Raw genomic sequence first — 17,823 nt, forward strand, 5'->3', positions numbered from 1 at the left:
CTCTAAGCAGGCAGTCTTCCACTTACGACCGGTCTCTCATCAACCATCCAAAGTTATGACCTACTTAAAAAAAGGGGGAATTATAATCCAGTTCCAATGGTCGTGACGATGATTTACAACGGTTTATGGGATCCACAGTGAACCCTTGGCTGAATTAACCAAAATCAGCTCTGTCGTATGACTGACCCGTTTCACGATCATTAAAAGACTTACGATCGTAATGGGCAGGCTACATTACAGTCGTAACTTGAGGAGGACATGTGTAAGTCGCCAACAGCTGGATGTCGGCTTCGGATGGGGGGGGAGGGGAAGACACGCACCAGTTTGACAAATCCATTCTGCAGCTCCGCCAGCTGCTCCTTCAGCTCCCGGTTCTGGGTCAAGGCTCGGCTGATGGTGGCTTTGTCGCTCTGCATGTTCTCCAAGATCTGCTGCTTGTCCACGTCCTCCTCGCTGTGGCGCTGCAAGGCCTTCTCCAGCTCTTGAAGCCGCTCCTCCTGCTCCTGGTTGAGTCGGCTCATCTGCCCGTTGTCTCGCACCTGGGTCTGCCATCGGTCCAGCAGCTCCTCCTTCTCCTTCTCCAGCCGAGCCAGCTCCTCTTGAAGGTGCAGTTCAGTCGGCGAGGGCCCCGGGGCAGCAGGGGCGGGCTGAGTCTCCTGGGGCTTCACCGCTACGGAATCCAGGAGAGAAGAAAGGCGGGTTATTTACAAGTCACGCCCTTGGATCCAGGCAACTCTTCTCCAGAAACTCAGTGGCAAGCCTAGCTGGAAACAGGATGGTTCTCCAGACCTTCCCACCCCATGCCCTGACCACCCTCTTGGAGCAACCACCCAACGTGCTGCAGCAGAGGGATCTTACCACTGAAGGAAAGACTGCTGGATTTAGGATATTCTTTTTTTTTTAGCGTACTACAATACCAATGCACATGGTAGTAGTAGATACGGCTGCCTAAGACAGCCCTGCTTGGTTCAGATGGATGGGCCAGAGGGGGCGAGCTAGTTCCCCACCAGAAAGAAAGACGGGACGGTTTTCCTGCAGCGCCATCCGAGGCCCTCTCTCCCTCCACCAACGCTGCCTTGCAAAGGGGCACTGCAACTGGGAAGGCCCAGCGCCAGCAGGATTCTACCCGTCCGCTTGAAGCACCGGTTCCTCTCCCCACTGGAGTGGTACCTATTTATCTACTCGCACAGAACATGCTTTTGAACTGCCAGCTGGGGAGGAGCCGAGCTGAGTGACGGGAGCTCACGCAACGCTGGGACTTGAACCGCCGGAGCAAAGACCGTCTCCAGCGACATTAAGTCACCCCCGATTCAGGAGATGGGGGGGGGGGGGAATCGGGTGACTGGAAGGGGGTCTTTTGGGGGGTGGAGAACACCAGCATTTACCTGACTGACTGCTCAGCAACTCTGAGAGGTTGGCCTCCAGCTCCCCAATCCGAGTCTCGCTGAGTTCTTTCTCTCCCGTCAGAGTCCGGACCTGCGGGAAACCCAGTTGGGCCAGCCTGAAGGGCAACCTCCAAACCATTACAGGATCTGGAAGGATCTCTTAGGAACCTTACCTGTTCGGAGAGGAGCTCGACTCGCTGCTGCCAGATGCTCCCTTCCTCCTTCAGCCGCAGGACGTATTGATCCCGTTCGGTCTGCAGTTTTTGCAAAGACTCTGACAGCTGTTGAGCAAGGAAGAAGGAAAGAGAAGAGACGGGCGGTGCCAATCAGACTCTACCAAAAGAGTTGACGACTGCCATCGAGGCCAAATCCCCGGGCTCCTTCTGAAGGCATCCCCTCTGGACGTCCACCTTACCTGGGCAATTTGGCTTTCTAAGTTGGCTCTTTCCTCCAGGGCTGCCTGCAGCTGCTGGGCAGCGGCATCTGAGATCCCTGGTTGGCTTGAAAACTAGCAGAGGGGTTAAAAAAAACCACACACAATTATCGGAGTCCTTTTTTTTTAATATATAAATTTTATTAGTTTTAATAGGGGTTGGGATAAGGATTGGGGTTTGGGTTAGGGTTTTCCAAGGTAACTTTTTCAATATTTAGCAAACAGCATATTATCTGGGTACATGTATTTGACTAAGAATAATAGATGTAGTTAATGATCATAAACAGTATTAATTAATCACTCAGTAGCCTTCTTCTTTATATATTCAAAATTACATGTCACATTCCTTTCTCTTTTGACTCGTTTTTCTAGCCATTGGTAAAAGTTATCCCACGTCCTAAAGTAGACTGAGTCTTCTTTCTCTTTAATCTCTAAAGTCAGCAGCCCCAAATGCTAATACAATCCTACAATTAGCGCACAAATTTGGATCGTGTGACTGTGGGGATGCTGTGACGGTTGTTGCAGTGTGAGAACTGGTTGTGAGTCATATTTCCCCCCCCCCAAGGGGCCATCGTAGCTTTGAACGGTCGCTAAAAACGTGGTTGTTAACTCAAGGGCCACTCGTAGTCACAGTAACGCGGATACCTGCTGGATCAGCAGCTCGGCCATTTCCAGTTTCTTGTGCAAATCTTCCACGTCTAGTTTCATGGCTGAGTTTTCAGAGAGCAGGTTGTGTAGTTTCTCCGACAACTCCGAAGTCTGCTGCTTGAGCTCTTCGTTGGTTTTACTAGGGGGAAGGGGCAACCCAAGAGAACAAAATGAAGCCCCTCTTTCGTTTCTATAAACGCCCCCAAACAATAAAGCCAAAAGGAACGCATCTCACCTTTGCTTGTACATTTCCAGTTTGAGGTTATCCCGTTCCTTGGCTAGCTCTTTGTTGTGCTGTCAGCAAGAAAGAAGGAAAACGAATCAAAACAGGCAATTTAAAAGAAAGAAAAAAAAAAGGGGGGGGGAGACAGACCTTTCATTGGGAGAAATGTCCCCCAAATAAGAAATTGAGAAAGGTTGCTGTATCTCGCTCCTGGGAAGGCATTTAAAATTAAGGATTCTTACTTGGCACAAAAGGAAAGCCACAGTTAGATAATGTTTTTTTTTATATTTAGCACTTAGATTTATAATGGGAGTTAAAATGAACTGTTAGACTATAACTTTAATTGTTATATGGAAATAGATTCGTGATAATGAAAGATATTTTGTTATTAAAGGAGTTACTAGAATGAGAATTAGAATATATTTGTCTATAAAGAAGGTAAAATATGGAATAATATGTGTATTTTAGTTATGTTAATTATATTATAATGAAATGAGGGAAATCAAGGTTTTCCAAAGTTTAAACATTGGTTATAAAAGGCTAAATGGAATATATAAATTGGAATTAAATAAAACCTCTAAACAGGACTTCGATATATATATATAAGTAAAATACTATTGATAAATGTATTGATTGATTGAGTCTAGTTAGAAACTTAATTAACATGAATATGATATAATATTTGTGGGAAACAGTGAGGGAATGCTATTGATGTAACCTGAGATATATATGAATGATTTTGTTATTGACTGATTTCCCTAGCACCACGCTGCTTCCTAAGTATCTGGATGTTAAAATTTGAAAAATTAATAAAACTTGTTTTTTTTAAAAAAATAAATAAAATTAAGGATTCTATATATATAAATTCCCCGACATCTGTTGTTATTGGTATAAAATAATTCAGGTTGGTCAGCTGGCCCAGTTCCCTTTACTGCTTTGAAAAATAAAAATAAAATAAAAGGTGGATTGGGTGGGTTTTATTTTTAAAGCAAGATCTCGTAATGCGATGCAGAATTGGGCACCGCTAAAAGCACAGCAAAATCCGCCAGGAAAAGCGGAATATTCGCCAATATTCATCCCCAGTGGAAACATTTTTGCCTTGTACAGCCAGAGCGGCTAAGATGATAACAGCTCTCTCTGCATTTAATGCCCCTTTCCTTTTCCCTGGAGAGTCAAGCAAGAGCTGGAGAAGGAAGTTTTTTTGGCTAAGGCCTCTGCAGGAAACAAGGTCTCTGTTTGAGAAAGGCAAGGCCAAGCGTGTGACCAATGGAGCTTTTTTTTTTTTTAAACCCTTATTTCTGTTTGCTTTGCAAGCGTTTGGGGCAGGGAACGAGGCCCGGCTTCCCAAAAACGGAAGCCACGATGTCAAAGAAGACAAGGAGAGAAAAAGTGAATGTCTGATGCTTACTTTCTCTGTCTGCTTCTGCTGAACGGAGAGGGAGGAGAGGGTGTATTCCACCTCGGAGACCCTCTGTCGAGATGACTGCAGCCGAGCGGCCAGGTCCTCAGCTTCCCCTGTCCCAGGAAAAAAAAAAAACAAGATTAGGGGCGCCGGGATCCCAAGGCCCCTGAGCCCCACAATGTCTACAGAATGCAGAGGCGCTTCGGTAGCTACCGCCGGGCTGCTCCAAAAAAACCAGAGGTGGACACGATTTGGTGCCAAGCAACTCCAGGATCACCAAGGTTCTCCTGCTTGAGCAGGGGGCTGGACTAGAAGATCTCCAAGGTCCCTTCCAGCTCTATTCTATTCTATTCTACTCTATTCTATTTTCCATATTCTATTCTATTCTATTCTATTCTACATTCCATATTCTATTCTATTCTTCTATTCTATTCTTCTATTCTATTTTCTATTCTATTCTATTTTCCATATTTTTTCTATTCTATTCTATTCTACATTCCATATTCCACATTCCATATTCTATTCTATTCTACATTCCATATTCTATTCTATTCTACATTCCATATTCTACTCTCTATTCTATTATTCTATTATTCTACTCTATTATTCTACTCTATTATTCTATTCTATTCTATTCTATTTTCTATTCTATTCTATTTTCCATATTTTTTCTATTCTATTCTATTCTACATTCCATATTCTACATTCCATATTCTATTCTATTCTACATTCCATATTCTATTCTCTATTCTATTATTCTATTCTATTATTCTACTCTATTATTCTATTTTCTATTCTATTTTCTATTCTATTCTATTCTATTGGCAAGGAAACGGAGCTGGGATAAGTCTAGATTCAGCCCGTAAAACTCGATTTTTTGGAGATGGGGCAAAGGAATCCAGGATGCTGGGAAAGGAGTACCAGGTCTCTAACACCACCAGGTGATTAAATAAGATGGGCAACTAGAAGAGGAGCAATCTAAAGCAGGGGTCCCCAACACTGCCTGTTTGAAACCGCGCAAGCCCAAGCACTGGGCAAGCGCACCCAAAGCTGCACTCATGCGAGCGGAGGACGCTTGCATGCAAAGCTCCATTTGCGTGAGTGGAGGGCGCAGACACGCCCTGCTTGCACCCATGGAGCTGTGTGCGTGCCACTCATACACACCTACGTCAGGCTGGGCCACCCAAGGTGGAACGGTTGGGGACCGCTGATCTAAAGGATACCCACCTGCTTTCTGCCGGGCAGCCTGCTGTGTGTGGGAAAGAGCGGTCTGCAATTCGGACTTCTCAGAGACCAGGATGCCGATGGTCTGAATGTGGACCTTTCAAGGAAGCACAGGGGAAGGGGATGAGCTGAGGGACACGCCAGGGACCCAGCGAGTGTCAGAACGTGGCTTCCCACAAAACCATGAGCTTCCTCCTCTAGGTTGCAGAAGGCAAGGGATGGGAGGCCGGTACCAAAGGGTAGCACCTACCTGTAATTGTTCTCGTAGGGTGGCTTGCTCCTTCGCAAACCGCTGCTCAAACCCTTTCTTCTCCTGTGGAAACACAATTTATTTACTTGCGGCAAGATCGGCAGTCAATTTATTCGCGTGGAGATCTCCTTTAGCACAGTGTTTCTCAACGTTGGGAGTTGGAAGAGGGATGGAGTTGAAGTCCACCCGTCTTCAACCTGCCACGGTTGAGGAATGGAATAGAAAATAGAATAGAATAGAATATGAATAGAATATACAATATAGAATATAGAATTGAATAGAATATGAACAGAATAGAATAGAATAGAATAAATAGATGAATAGAACAGAATAGAGTAGAATGGAATAGGAATAGAAATATAGAAGATGAATAGAACAGAACAGAACAAAATAGAAGATGAATAGAACAGAACAGAGTAGATAGAAGAGGAATATCGAATAGGATAGGATAGGATAGAACAGAACAGAACAACAAGAATTGGAAGGGATCTTGGAGATCTTCTAGTCCAGCCCCCTGCCCAAGCAGGAGAACCTATACCAGTGGTGGTGATCTATGGCACGGGTGCCAGAGGCGGCACTCAGAGCCCTCTCTGTGGGCACACGTGCTGTCGCCCCAGTCCTAGGCCTTCAGCTGGGTTTTATAAAACTTTTTCGCTTTAGGCCTCCGCCGCCGTGTGCAAAAAAAAAAAAAAAAAAGGTTCAATCAGTCAATTTCAACTTCTCGCGGGGGAAAAAAAGATCTTGCAAAGTTGGAATTGATTGATTGAACTTTTTAGTCCCACTCAGTCTCCTGTTACCGCAGCCATGCCCAGCCAATGGGCCACACCCACCCGGCACTCGACAATGCATAAGTGGGTTTTGGGTTGCAGTTTGGGCACTCGGTCTCTAAAAGGTTCGCCATCACTGACCTATACCATCACAGACACTGCTTGATTATATTCAGATATTGCTAGAACTGCTCTGGTCCAGAAGAAGCGTTTAAAAGCTTCCTATAGTCCTTCCACAAACCAACTTTTCAGAAATGCTGGTGAAGAGAAGCTGGGAAATTATCCTCGGAGCGTGGTCTCTACTCCCTTATATTTTTACTATTAAAATATACTGGGTGGAGTGAGTTATTGCCGTGCTAACCCATATCTGGTTTGGAAACGCATGCTAAAGTTTGGTTTAATTTTTTTTTTTTTTTTTAAAAACTAAGTGAAAAAGGAGTTAAGGTTTTTCCAAACAGGAAGAGAAAACTCCTTAGCTCAGCAGACTAAGTTCAAAGGAAATGGCAGAATTATCCTGCACGTGGGAGGACAGGAACAGGCTGACACAGCCCCAAGCAGCAGCAGCTTTTACATGAAGAAAACGAACACAAACAATCGGACCACTGTAACTTGGGTCAAAAGACACACAACTGTGAGGAATGGAAGTGGGGGGGGGGGAGGGAAGTGTGTTTTGTTCTCCATGCCCTGAAAACCCATCTATTCCGTGCGGCCGACCTGGCGTAGCCTTAATTATGTTTTAGTAAAGGTTTTATATGGGGTATTTTAGAGCAGGTCTTTATTTAATCTGATTTTAGAATAGAAATTTGAGTATATTTATTGTGATTTTTATTATCGCCTGTTCACCGCCCTGAGTCCCGTAAGGGAGATAGGGCGGTATACAAATTTAAATAAATAAATAAATAAAATGCTACAAAAACCCATTCAGACCGAGATTTGGGTGGAATGGGTCCGTACGAAATGGGTTGTCCTTTTTACACATCTACATTTACCCTGGAGGGTAAATGCAATTTCACAATCCATAACATTAAGGGGGGGGGGGGTGTCTACAAACTAAGTATCGGTAAAGCAGTTGAAACCCTCCCAAAAGTTTAGAAGACAGAAGGGGAGGGGGGAAGCAAAATAACACATTTTTGTGTCTCTGGAACATATCTTTCTCCATTACCTTCTCCAACTCATTCGTGACGTCTTGGTTCTGCTGTTTCTGTAGAAGGAAAACAGAAACACAAGGATCACGTCTGAAGCGAGGCAAGGCTGGCTAAGGCTTTTTGGGGGGGGGATCAACTCAGCTCGGGTGACAAAGTCAGGGCCAGCAGAAGCACCCCAACCTGGCTCCCCCAACCCCTGCTGTGTTGCAACAGAAATGAATTTCGGGGTACAGGCGACAAACATTTGTTTAGCAACCATTACCACGGCGCCGAAAAAGGTGACTTGGGATTTATGTGCCTGCCTGGTCCAGATACAGGCACCGTTCCGGCGTAAAGAACTTCACGACCCACCAGAGTGGGAGAAGAGAGAGAGGGGGGAAATGAGAATTCAAAGGAAAAAAAATAAGGGGGGGGGAAATAAACAGCACATGCAAACAAGGTTTCAAACACAGCAAAGCCTCTTTGCGACCCGGAAACAGCCCTTAGCTGCACGGAAGACGGCAAGCAGGAAGAGAAGTGGCAGTAAGCGATGCAACAAAGACGGCCCGCGTGGGCTTCTTCACGGTGCCACAAGAGTAGAAGAACGGGCCGGCTCATCGTAAGTTTGGGTCTAGCAAGCTCTGCTCTTGCTGAAAGAGTCAACGTGGAGTAAGTGACGGAAAACCTGGGCCGTTCTCTTCTGGTGAGCGCGGGTTTCAGGATCTCTCCTGGCGCTGGACTTGAGTTTTGAACCTGTTTCCACTCTGCCCGACTTGGAATCAACTTCTGGTGGGTTGGATCCGGTTTGTGACTGCAGTTGGCTCAACGGTTAAGATGCTGGGCTTATCGGCTGGAAAGCCGGCAGCCCAGGTTTGAGATCTGAGCTCCGTGGGATGGCTGAGCACCCGTCCTCGCCTCAGCTCCTGCCCAACCAGCAGCTGGAAAGCATGCCGATGCGAGTAGATAAATAGGTACCACTTTGGTGGGAAGGTGAGAGAGCTCTGTGACATCATGCTGGCCACAGGAGCACGGAAACGTCTTCGGACAGCGCCGGTTCAAGGGCGTTGAAACGGAGATGAGCAGCGCCCCCTATACTCAGCAGCAACTAGTGGAGTAAAATCTGCAAGGGCTCCTTTATCCTTTTACCTGCAGCTTCTCCCTCCCCCCCCCCACAAAGCACCTGCGGTTTCTTAAGTTACCTGGCTGCTTCTATTCAGCCCACATCCTTCCTTAGTTCGTGGCCAATTTCTCTCCTGCCTGTCCTCTAACTTGCCCCCTTTTGACAGTTCTGCTACTAAAAGGCTGAAGGTGAAGTTCCTAATAGTATTAAACTGTAGGGGGATTCAACAGACAGGTTGAGGTCAACTTGCTCGAAGCAGGGGGCCGTTGGGAGACGGGCAGAAAAGCCCTCGCGTCGAATTAGGCCAGGCAGGACCTAAGGCGGAGATAACTCAAGTCAGCAATTCGCCGGTGAGCCCTTTAGACACAGGCTGGGTGTGGAAACGTAACCCTGAGCCAAGTTTTAATTGGGGTTCCAGGTGCCAAAAGGATGCCGGTTAACTGGTCACGCTGCACACCTTGTCTTGTGGCACCGTGAAAGGACGGAGTCCAGAGAGCGGAGAAGAGCAGCCAGCCAAAGCCAAGTCGGTCGGTCTAGTTAGGTTCCTTACCATTTCCTCTATCTCTGCATTGAGTTCTTTGTTTGTTAAATTGCTGGAGTCAAGAGCTACTGCCAGCTCCTGGTAACGGGTCTGACGGGGTACATGCAGACAGCCAGCAGTGGAGGAGGAGGAGGAGGAGGAGGAGGAGGAGGAGGAGGAGGAGGAACGAGAAGAAGAAGAGAGAGGAGGGAAAAAAGGCAAAACATTTTTTTTTAAAAAGAGGGGAAGAAATTCAGTAGTTTTGCGCAACTCCTCCCCAATAAAATAACCCCAAACCCCTTCTTCCTCTTTCTACACCCTAAAAGCTTCATCCCATTTCAAAATCAAGGCTGGGGACCAATTCAAGATACAGCCTTGAAGCTCCGTCATGTAAGGCCCGGCTGAAATTGTGACCCAAATTTAACTCCATTTTTTTCCTGCCAAGGGGATGCATCTCTGGAACTCAACGCCTCTGCCCCAACCCAAGCTCTTCTAGTAGGGAAGGCAAGCCCCCCCCCGGAACTCCCCCAAGCAGCATGCCCAAAGGCATTGTGGGAGCTGCAGTTTGAGGGGGACGCACCGTGGAGGGCTGGTTAACAAAAATATACAGGCTGGACCTACCGCCATCTCTTTCATATCCGCCGTCGGCATGACGTTTTCTCCGTTGATGTAAGTCGTGGTCTGCAAAATAAAAAATAAAAAAAAGGTTAAGGGTCACAGCAAGGACCTGGATGCACAAGCCAGATTCCGTTCTCACAGCTCAATTGGCATTTTGAGGCTGTATCGAAATATACTACTGGCTGCTTTTAGCCCATCAAAGAATTATTAAAAAATAAGCTGAAGGATGTTTCAGACAGACTGAAGACAGACTGATTGATTGTGCCGACTCCCTTCTCCTCCCAATGTTGTTCTATTTTCCTGGATCCGATCTCTGCTTAGGAAGAGGGGTATTTCTTTCTTCTGAAAAAGGCTAAGCCTTGAAAATATTTCTACGCATAATTGCCATGGTCCCTCTGGCACAACTGCTTTATTGTTTCACCGTCAAGCTGTCTGGACTGGCATCTGTCAGAAATGGTGTAGGGTTTCCTGCTTGGACAGGGGGGGTGGACTGGATGACCTACAAGGTCCCTTCCAACTCTTTTGTTATTCTATTCTATTCTATTCTATTCCCTATTCTATTCTATTCCCTGTTCTATTCTATTCCCTATTCTATTCCCTATTCTATTCTATTTCCTATTCTATTCTATTCCCTGTTCTATTCTATTCCCTATTCTATTCTATTCTATTCCCTATTCTACTCTATTCTATTCTATTCCCTATTCTATTCTATTCCCTATTCTATTCTATTCTCTATTCTATTCTATTTCTATTCTACTCTACTCCATATTCCATTCCATTCCATATTCTATTCCATTCTATTCCAAACTCTGATTATCAGGAATTCCTATATATCTCGAGCGAAGAAAATATTTGTACTTCAGAGTTGAATTTGGGGGTCTTGGTGCTGAGCTGGATGGTGTTCCTGCAGACATTTCACGACCCAACTAGGTGACATCATCAGTGTTCGGAGGGGAGCTAGCTTCTACCCATTGCTCCCTTCTAGCACTGATGATGTTCCCTAGACGGGTCGTGAAACGTCTGCACGGAAACAACCCAGCTCAGAGAGCACCAAGGACCCCACAGTCCTCCTCCCTACAAACCTCACCCCCTTCTAGCACTGATGATGTTATCTAGTTGGGTTGTGAAACGTCTGCACGGAAACCACCCAGCTCAGAGACCACCAAGGACCCCACACCTGTAGTTTTGTTTCTGAGCTTCCACTTTGAGTAAGAGATATAACTAGAGAGTCAAAGGTGGGCCCCCGGCCTCTTACCTGGCTGACCATGCCGTTCAGTTGTTCAGAGAGCTTCCGGAGACTCTCCGTAGCCGAGAGGGACCTAGAGGAGAGACGAGGGATGAATAAGGAAGCTGGAACCACCCATCTGCTGTTCGGTGGCCAGGAAAAGAGAAGGGGGAGGAAGCAAGTCTGTTGTAGAAACTGGAACCAAAGACACATCGCTCACCTATTTTCATCCAACACGGTATTATGATCAGTGTCACAGATCTGTGGAACAGAGAGAGAGAGACACGCAATGAAGCCACAAGATTATACTTCACAGTCCATGTAAAACAGAGAGAGACACACAGAGAGATCTTCACAGTCACCATTACAAATCAAGGCAAATATAGGTGTTCCAGAATAATGTTGCAAGATCCAATCCGGGTTGGTCGCCGGGACCAGAATAGAAATAGAACAGAATATCAGAGTTGGAAGGGACCTTGGAGGTCGTCTAGCCCAACCCCCTGCTCAGGCAGGAAACCCTAGACCGTTTCAGACAAATGGCTGTCCAGTCTCTTCTTCAAAACATCCCGTGTTGGAGCATTCACAACTTCTGGAGCCCATCCCCAGGGAACCTCTCTCTAGCTTATCAAGTACAGGTAGTCCTCAATTTACAACGGTTCATTTAGTGGCCGTTCAAAGTTACATCGACGCTGGAAAAAGTGATGTAGGACCGGTTTTTCACACTTACGACCGTCGCAACACCCCCATGCTCAGGGGATCAAAGTCTGGAGCTCTTGGCAACCGACTCGTATTTATGACCGTCGCCGTGTGTTGGGGTTTCTCGCGATCCCCTTTTACGACCTTCTGACAAGCGACGTCATATGGGGGAGCCCGATTCGCTTAACGACTGTGTTACTGGGTTAACTGCGGCGAGGAAGGTCGCAAAACAGGACAACCGAGGAGCAGAAACGTTGGGCTCAACTCTGGTCGTAAGTAGAGGACTCCCTGCCCTGAAAGAAGTGGATGTTCACCCACCTGTGACAGCTGCCCATTGCCAGGATTTGGAGCAACAGAGGCAGGCACGCTTCTGCTGTTAGGCAGCAGGGAGACACCAGCAGCTAGGTCGCCATCGTTGTGGGCCTGTCAGAAAACACACACCACCACAAGGATTAAACCCAACCAGGCAGGGGAGGAGGAAGCAGGTGAGGGCAGCGAGGTACAGCTTCGCTCGGAAACTTGTCCCGGGAAGATTATCCTAATATCCCCCAAAAAAAACCCAAATCCTCTTACGGCTTAAAGCCAGCTAAGGTCCCAGGGAGAGGCTCAGCCTGCCGCTTCAGAGGGCGGCTACGTTAGGGGGAAGCGAAACAAGGCTAAAATTGCTCCTTGGTTTGAACAACCACCACACACACACACACACACACACACACAAAAAGGGAAGATAATTCATCGGTGACTCAGCAGCCCGTCTGGGAAAATGCCAGGGTACCTGTCTAACCTGACAGTTAGGACAATTAACCAGTGGAACAACCTGCCTCCAGAAGCTGTGAATGCTCCAACACTGGAAGTTTTTAAGAAGAGACTGGACAGCCGTTTGTCTGAAACGGTATAGGGTTTCCTGCCTGAGCAGGGGGTTGGACTAGATGACCTCCAAGGTCCCTTCCAACTCTGATTCTATTCTATTCCATTCCATTCCATTCCTGAAGGCAGGACAAGAAGCAACGGATGGAAACTAACCAAGGAGAGAAGCAACCTAGAACTAAGGAGAAACTTCCTGACAGTTAGAACAATTAACCAGTGGAACAACCTGCCTCCAGAAGCGGTGAATGCTCCAACACTGGAAGTCTTTAAGAAACTGGACAGCCATTTGTCCGAAATGGGATAGGGTTTCCTGCCTGAGCAGGGGGTTGGACTAAATGACCTCCAAGGTCCCTTTCAACTTTATTATTATTATTATTATTATTATTATTATTATTATTATTATTATTATTATTATTATTATTATTATTATTACTACTACTATTATTATTATTATTATTATTATTAAAAACAGTCTGACTTCAACCAGCCAGAAATCTGGGCTGCTAGGCCTAAGGCAGTGATGGCGAACCTTTTAGAGACCGAGTGCCCAAACTGCAACCCAAAACCCACTTATTTATCGCAAAGTGCCAGGGCTGCATCAGCATTGTGGTGCCTTCGGGGGGGGGGCAGGGGGTGTGGCCCACTGGGTGGGCGTGGCTGCAGTGGTCATGGCAGACTAGGGTGAGCATGGCCATGGCCATGGCCAGCGGGGGCCAGTCCCTTGCCATCTCTGGGGCATCCCGGGGGGGGGCAACGCTGCTTGCTCACTCACTTGCTGCCCTGTGGCTTCCAAACGCCATGTGCTCGCTACTCTGGCGAACTCTGGTGGGGCAATGGTGCACGTGCCCACAGAGAGGGCTCTGAGTGCCGCCTCTGGCATGCGTGCCGTAGGTTCATCACCACTGGCCTAAGGAAACTGGCTGTCACTAGCTGCAGATCTGATTTTTATTTAAAAAAAGTAACTAAAAGGAAACTTCAACGAGCTCGCAGGCAAAACTCTACTTAATTGAACTGGTAGAGAATTTGAGAGGGGGCCTGAACAAAGAACGTTCCCTTCTTTTAACAGGGCACGGCTATCGTGCTGATAAATCCATCGATCGGAGTAGAGCTGGGAGGGACATCTCAGGACTTCACCATGGGAAGAGGCAGCCAATGTTGCAAAACAAGACAAAAACTCGGCCGAGAGGATTGGATCAGATATCGGGGGCCGGTTCTCCAGCCCACAAAGTCAACACGGTTTGGAATGTGTGTGTGTGTTAGCCACCCAGAGTTGCTTGATAGTGAGATGGGCAGCATATAAATGTGATAAACACACACACACACACACAAATATATATGGAGATTCTGTCATCCAGGTCCTGGTTCTCCCAAACGTGCTTTTTCCAAGAGGCAACTGGACTTTCCTGGTAAGTAAAAGCAACTCTAGGCATTAAAATTCCTTGGGAAGGAAAGTGAGGCTTGATCAAACTGACTAGCCAGTTTTTAACTGGGATATCAGCAGAGCGTCAATATATCTATGGAGACTCTCGGTCATCCAGGTCCTGGTTCTCCCAAAGGTGTTTTTTCCTGGACTTTCCTGGGTTTTCCTTTGAAGACGTTTCCCTTCTCATCCCAGGAGCTTCTTCCTTCCATCTCCCCACCATCCAGTCAGAGCTGAGGAAGCTTCTGGGATGAGAAGGGAAACGTCTTCAAAGGAAAAACAGAGAGTCAAGCTGCCTCCTGAAAAAGCTCCTTTGGGACACACATATCTATAGATCAGACTGTACGTTGAGTTTCACAACCACTCAGAACATGAATATTTATGGGAAACACACATCGCTGCTCCCTGGGAACAATCCGAATTCCAGACATATAGGAACACACCCAGAGATGTTTCAGGGGGGAGAGGGGGGGAGAGAGAAACTTGATGTGTAGAGAAGACTCTCAACTGTCCAGCCCTGCTGATGATTCACTGTGGCCAACACCACTCGCTTATGAGAAATTCACTTTGGGAAGGGAAGTTGATTGGAAAAGGGGCGGGGATGGGGGGGGGAGAGCTCTCTCTCTGGTCAAAATTCTCGCTATTATATTTTGGGATGCTATGTGATTATCCCTGTACTATCCCTGTTTTAAAAATAATTTTAAAATAACAAAGGCCAATCTAATATTTCATTTTAATTATGTTTTTAATGATAGTATTCTGGTATTTTTTGTATTTGTTTTTTATCAGGCTGTTAGCCGCCCTGAGTCCGCAAGGAGAAGGGCGGGGTAAAAATTCAATAAATAAATAAATAAATAAATACTCAGTTCTGGGAAGTCCGGGGGGAGGGGGGAAGGGGATGAAGGGGTAGAATTATATAAAATTTGGTGCATTTATATGTTATAGGAAAATAATGTAATGGTTTTTCTTTTTTTTTTTTTTGAGAAGAGGAGATGATCGGCTAGTACCCCTAAACTGCATCCGAAGGAGGTGGAAAAGAAGGTGATGGGATGTGTAGGATAGTTGGAAAGGAGGAAGGAGGAGAGAGGTGTGGGTAGGAGGGGAAGGAAGGAAGAGGGAAGTAGGTAGGAAGGTGGAAGGAGTGAGGGGGGATGCAGGGGGGGGGACTGCCGATCATTTCTGAAAATATATTGGCTAGGTTTTCCTTTTTGTTTTTTAATGAAATGCACCGCATTTGTATTATTTGTTTATATGAAAATTAATAAATATTTGTAAAACGAAAATTCTCGCTATTATAGGTAGTCCTCGGCTTACAACGGTCCATTCAGTCCCCGTTCCTAGTTGCGACGGGGCTGAAAAAAGTGACTAATGACTGTTTTTCCCGTTGCAGGTCACGGGGTCGAAATTCAGAGGCTTGGCAGGCGACTCAGACTTACGACGGTTGCCTGTGATCACGCCACCCCCTTTTGCGACCTTCCGAGAAGCAAAATGAAAGGGGGGGAGGGAGAGCCAGATCCACTTAATGACGGTGTGGCTAACTTAACAACGGCGGGGATTCCCCAGAGAACCGTGGCGAGAAAAGTCGTAAAATGGGGGCAAAAATCCACTCCGCTTAGCAACAGAAACTGTTGGGCTATACTGGGCCTGTGTTTCAAAGCAGCTGCTCTGCCTTGAAAAGCCAGGGCATTTTTTTGCCCTTGTAATCTGAACCCGGTGAAGGAACCGCCGGGCGAGAGAAACTAGGGCAGGAAAGCAGGTGGTTAAAAATAACTCCGCACAAACCAGCGACAACGGCATTCCCGGAGTGGGGAACCACAAAAGGCTCTGCCACCTGCCACCCGCCCCCCAAAAGAACGGTCAGCCCGGATTGGAAGCAGGCGGGGTGGGAGGGTGGACGGACGGCAAGCCAGCCGGACCGGTTCTGGAAGCTGCCTCACCTTCCACTTGTCCAATGTAGGTATGGCTACCCCATTGGAGCAGTTAAAGTCGGACACCAGCACCTTCAGAAGGCTCTCAATCTACAGGAGCAAAAGAAAAAAGAGGAAGAGAAAGAGCTGAGAAAAAAAAGAGGAGGGAAAAAAAAAAAGGGACAGGAAAGAACGTCGATCCCCGGAAGCGAAAGGAACGAGAGACCAAGAAGCGTGGCAGGAAAAGTGAAGAAGGCAAGCAAGCGCCGCTGGAGACGATGGAACTTGCAGCCACATGTCTGTGGAGATTCTCACTCATCCAGGCGTTTTTTTTTCCAGGAGGCAACCGGACTTTCTGGTTTTTCTTCGNGGGGGGGGGAGAGCTCTCTCTCTGGTCAAAATTCTCGCTATTATATTTTGGGATGCTATGTGATTATCCCTGTACTCAGTTATGGGAAGTCCGGGGGGGAGGGGGGAAGGGGATGAAGGGGTAGAATTATATAAAATTTGGTGTATTTATATGTTATAGGAAAATAATGTAATGGTTTTTCTTTTTTTTTGAGAAGAGGAGATGATCGGCTAGTACCCCTAAATTGCATCCGAAGGAGGTGGAAAAGAAGGTGATAGTATTGTGGTAACGATAGTATTGTGGTATTTTTTGTATTTGTTTTTATCAGGCTGTCAGCCGCCCTGAGTCCGCAAGGAGAAGGGCGGGGTAAAAATTCAATAAATAAATAAATAAAATAAATAAATAAATGGGATGTGTAGGATAGTTGGAAAGGAGGAAGGAGGAGAGAGGTGTGGGTAGGAGGGGAAGGAAGGAAGAGGGAAGTAGGTAGGAAGGTGGAAGGAGTAAGGGGGGATGCAGGGGGGGGGACCACCGATCATTTCTGAAAATATATTGGCTAGGTTTTCCTTTTTGTTTTTTAATGAAATGCACCACATTTGTATTATTTGTTTATATGTTTATTTGAAAATTAATAAAAATTTGTAAAACGAAAATTCTCGCTATTATAGGTAGTCCTCGGCTTACAACGGTCCATTTAGTGACCGTTCCTAGTTGCGACGGGGCTGAAAAAAGTGACTAATGACCGTTTTTCCCATTGCAGGTCACGGGATCGAAATTCAGAGGCTTGGCAGGCGACTCAGACTTACGACGGTTGCCTGTGATCACGCCATCCCCTTTTGCGACCTTCCGAGAAGCAAAATCAAGGGAGGGGGGAGGGAGAGCCAGATCCACTTAATGACGGTGTGGCTAACTTAACAACGGCGGGGATTCCCCGGAGAACCGTGGCGAGAAAAGTCATAAAACGGGGGGCAAAAATCCACTCCGCTTAGCAACAGAAACTGTTGGGCTATACTGGGCCTGCGTTTCAAAGCAGCTGCTCTGCCTTGAAAAGCCAGGGCATTTTTTTGCCCTTGTAATCTGAACCCGGTGAAGGAACCGCCGGGCGAGAGGAACTAGGGCAGGAAAGCAGGTGGTTAAAAATAACTCCGCACAAACCAGCGACAACGGCATTCCCGGAGTGGGGAACCACAAAAGGCTCTGCCACCTGCCACCCGCCCCCCAAAAGAACGGTCAGCCCGGATTGGAAGCAGGCGGGGTGGGAGGGTGGACGGACGGCAAGCCAGCCGGACCGGTTCTGGAAGCTGCCTCACCTTCCACTTGTCCAATGTAGGTATGGCTACCCCATTGGAGCAGTTAAAGTCGGACACCAGCACCTTCAGAAGGCTCTCAATCTACAGGAGCAAAAGAAAAAAGAGGAAGAGAAAGAGCTGAGAAAAAAAAGAGGAGGGGAAAAAAAAAGGGACAGGAAAGAACGTCGATCCCCGGAAGCGAAAGGAACGAGAGACCAAGAAGCGTGGCAGGAAAAGTGAAGAAGGCAAGCAAGCGCCGCTGGAGACGATGGAACTTGCAGCCACATGTCTGTGGAGATTCTCACTCATCCAGGCGTTTTTTTTTCCAGGAGGCAACCGGACTTTCTGGTTTTTCTTCG

At 46.8% G+C, this 17,823-nt stretch overlaps 1 protein-coding gene across 1 annotated transcript in view; it reads right to left on the reverse strand.

Annotated features, from left to right (window-relative positions):
* Positions 1-320: 320 nt before the first annotated feature.
* The window catches only part of GOLGA2 (golgin A2), a gene marked incomplete at its 3' end in the record, with an annotated part of 23,294 nt that continues 5,791 nt past the window's right edge, over positions 321-17,823 (reverse strand). The window contains exons 3-17 of the mRNA XM_015832097.1: positions 11,954-12,058; positions 11,160-11,200; positions 10,970-11,033; positions 9,718-9,777; positions 9,127-9,207; positions 7,495-7,533; positions 5,566-5,628; positions 5,319-5,412; positions 4,098-4,204; positions 2,702-2,760; positions 2,464-2,605; positions 1,801-1,893; positions 1,559-1,666; positions 1,386-1,476; positions 321-670 (exon numbers count right to left, since the gene is read on the reverse strand). Coding sequence (XP_015687583.1) covers positions 321-670; positions 1,386-1,476; positions 1,559-1,666; positions 1,801-1,893; positions 2,464-2,605; positions 2,702-2,760; positions 4,098-4,204; positions 5,319-5,412; positions 5,566-5,628; positions 7,495-7,533; positions 9,127-9,207; positions 9,718-9,777; positions 10,970-11,033; positions 11,160-11,200; positions 11,954-12,058 — 1,497 coding nt within the window. The remainder of the gene's footprint in view (positions 671-1,385; positions 1,477-1,558; positions 1,667-1,800; positions 1,894-2,463; positions 2,606-2,701; positions 2,761-4,097; positions 4,205-5,318; positions 5,413-5,565; positions 5,629-7,494; positions 7,534-9,126; positions 9,208-9,717; positions 9,778-10,969; positions 11,034-11,159; positions 11,201-11,953; positions 12,059-17,823) is intronic.

The sequence above is a fragment of the Protobothrops mucrosquamatus genome, unplaced genomic scaffold, assembly GCF_001527695.2.
Source record: "Protobothrops mucrosquamatus isolate PMUCROS unplaced genomic scaffold, P.Mucros_1.0 scaffold_302, whole genome shotgun sequence".
NCBI lineage: Eukaryota > Metazoa > Chordata > Lepidosauria > Squamata > Viperidae > Protobothrops > Protobothrops mucrosquamatus.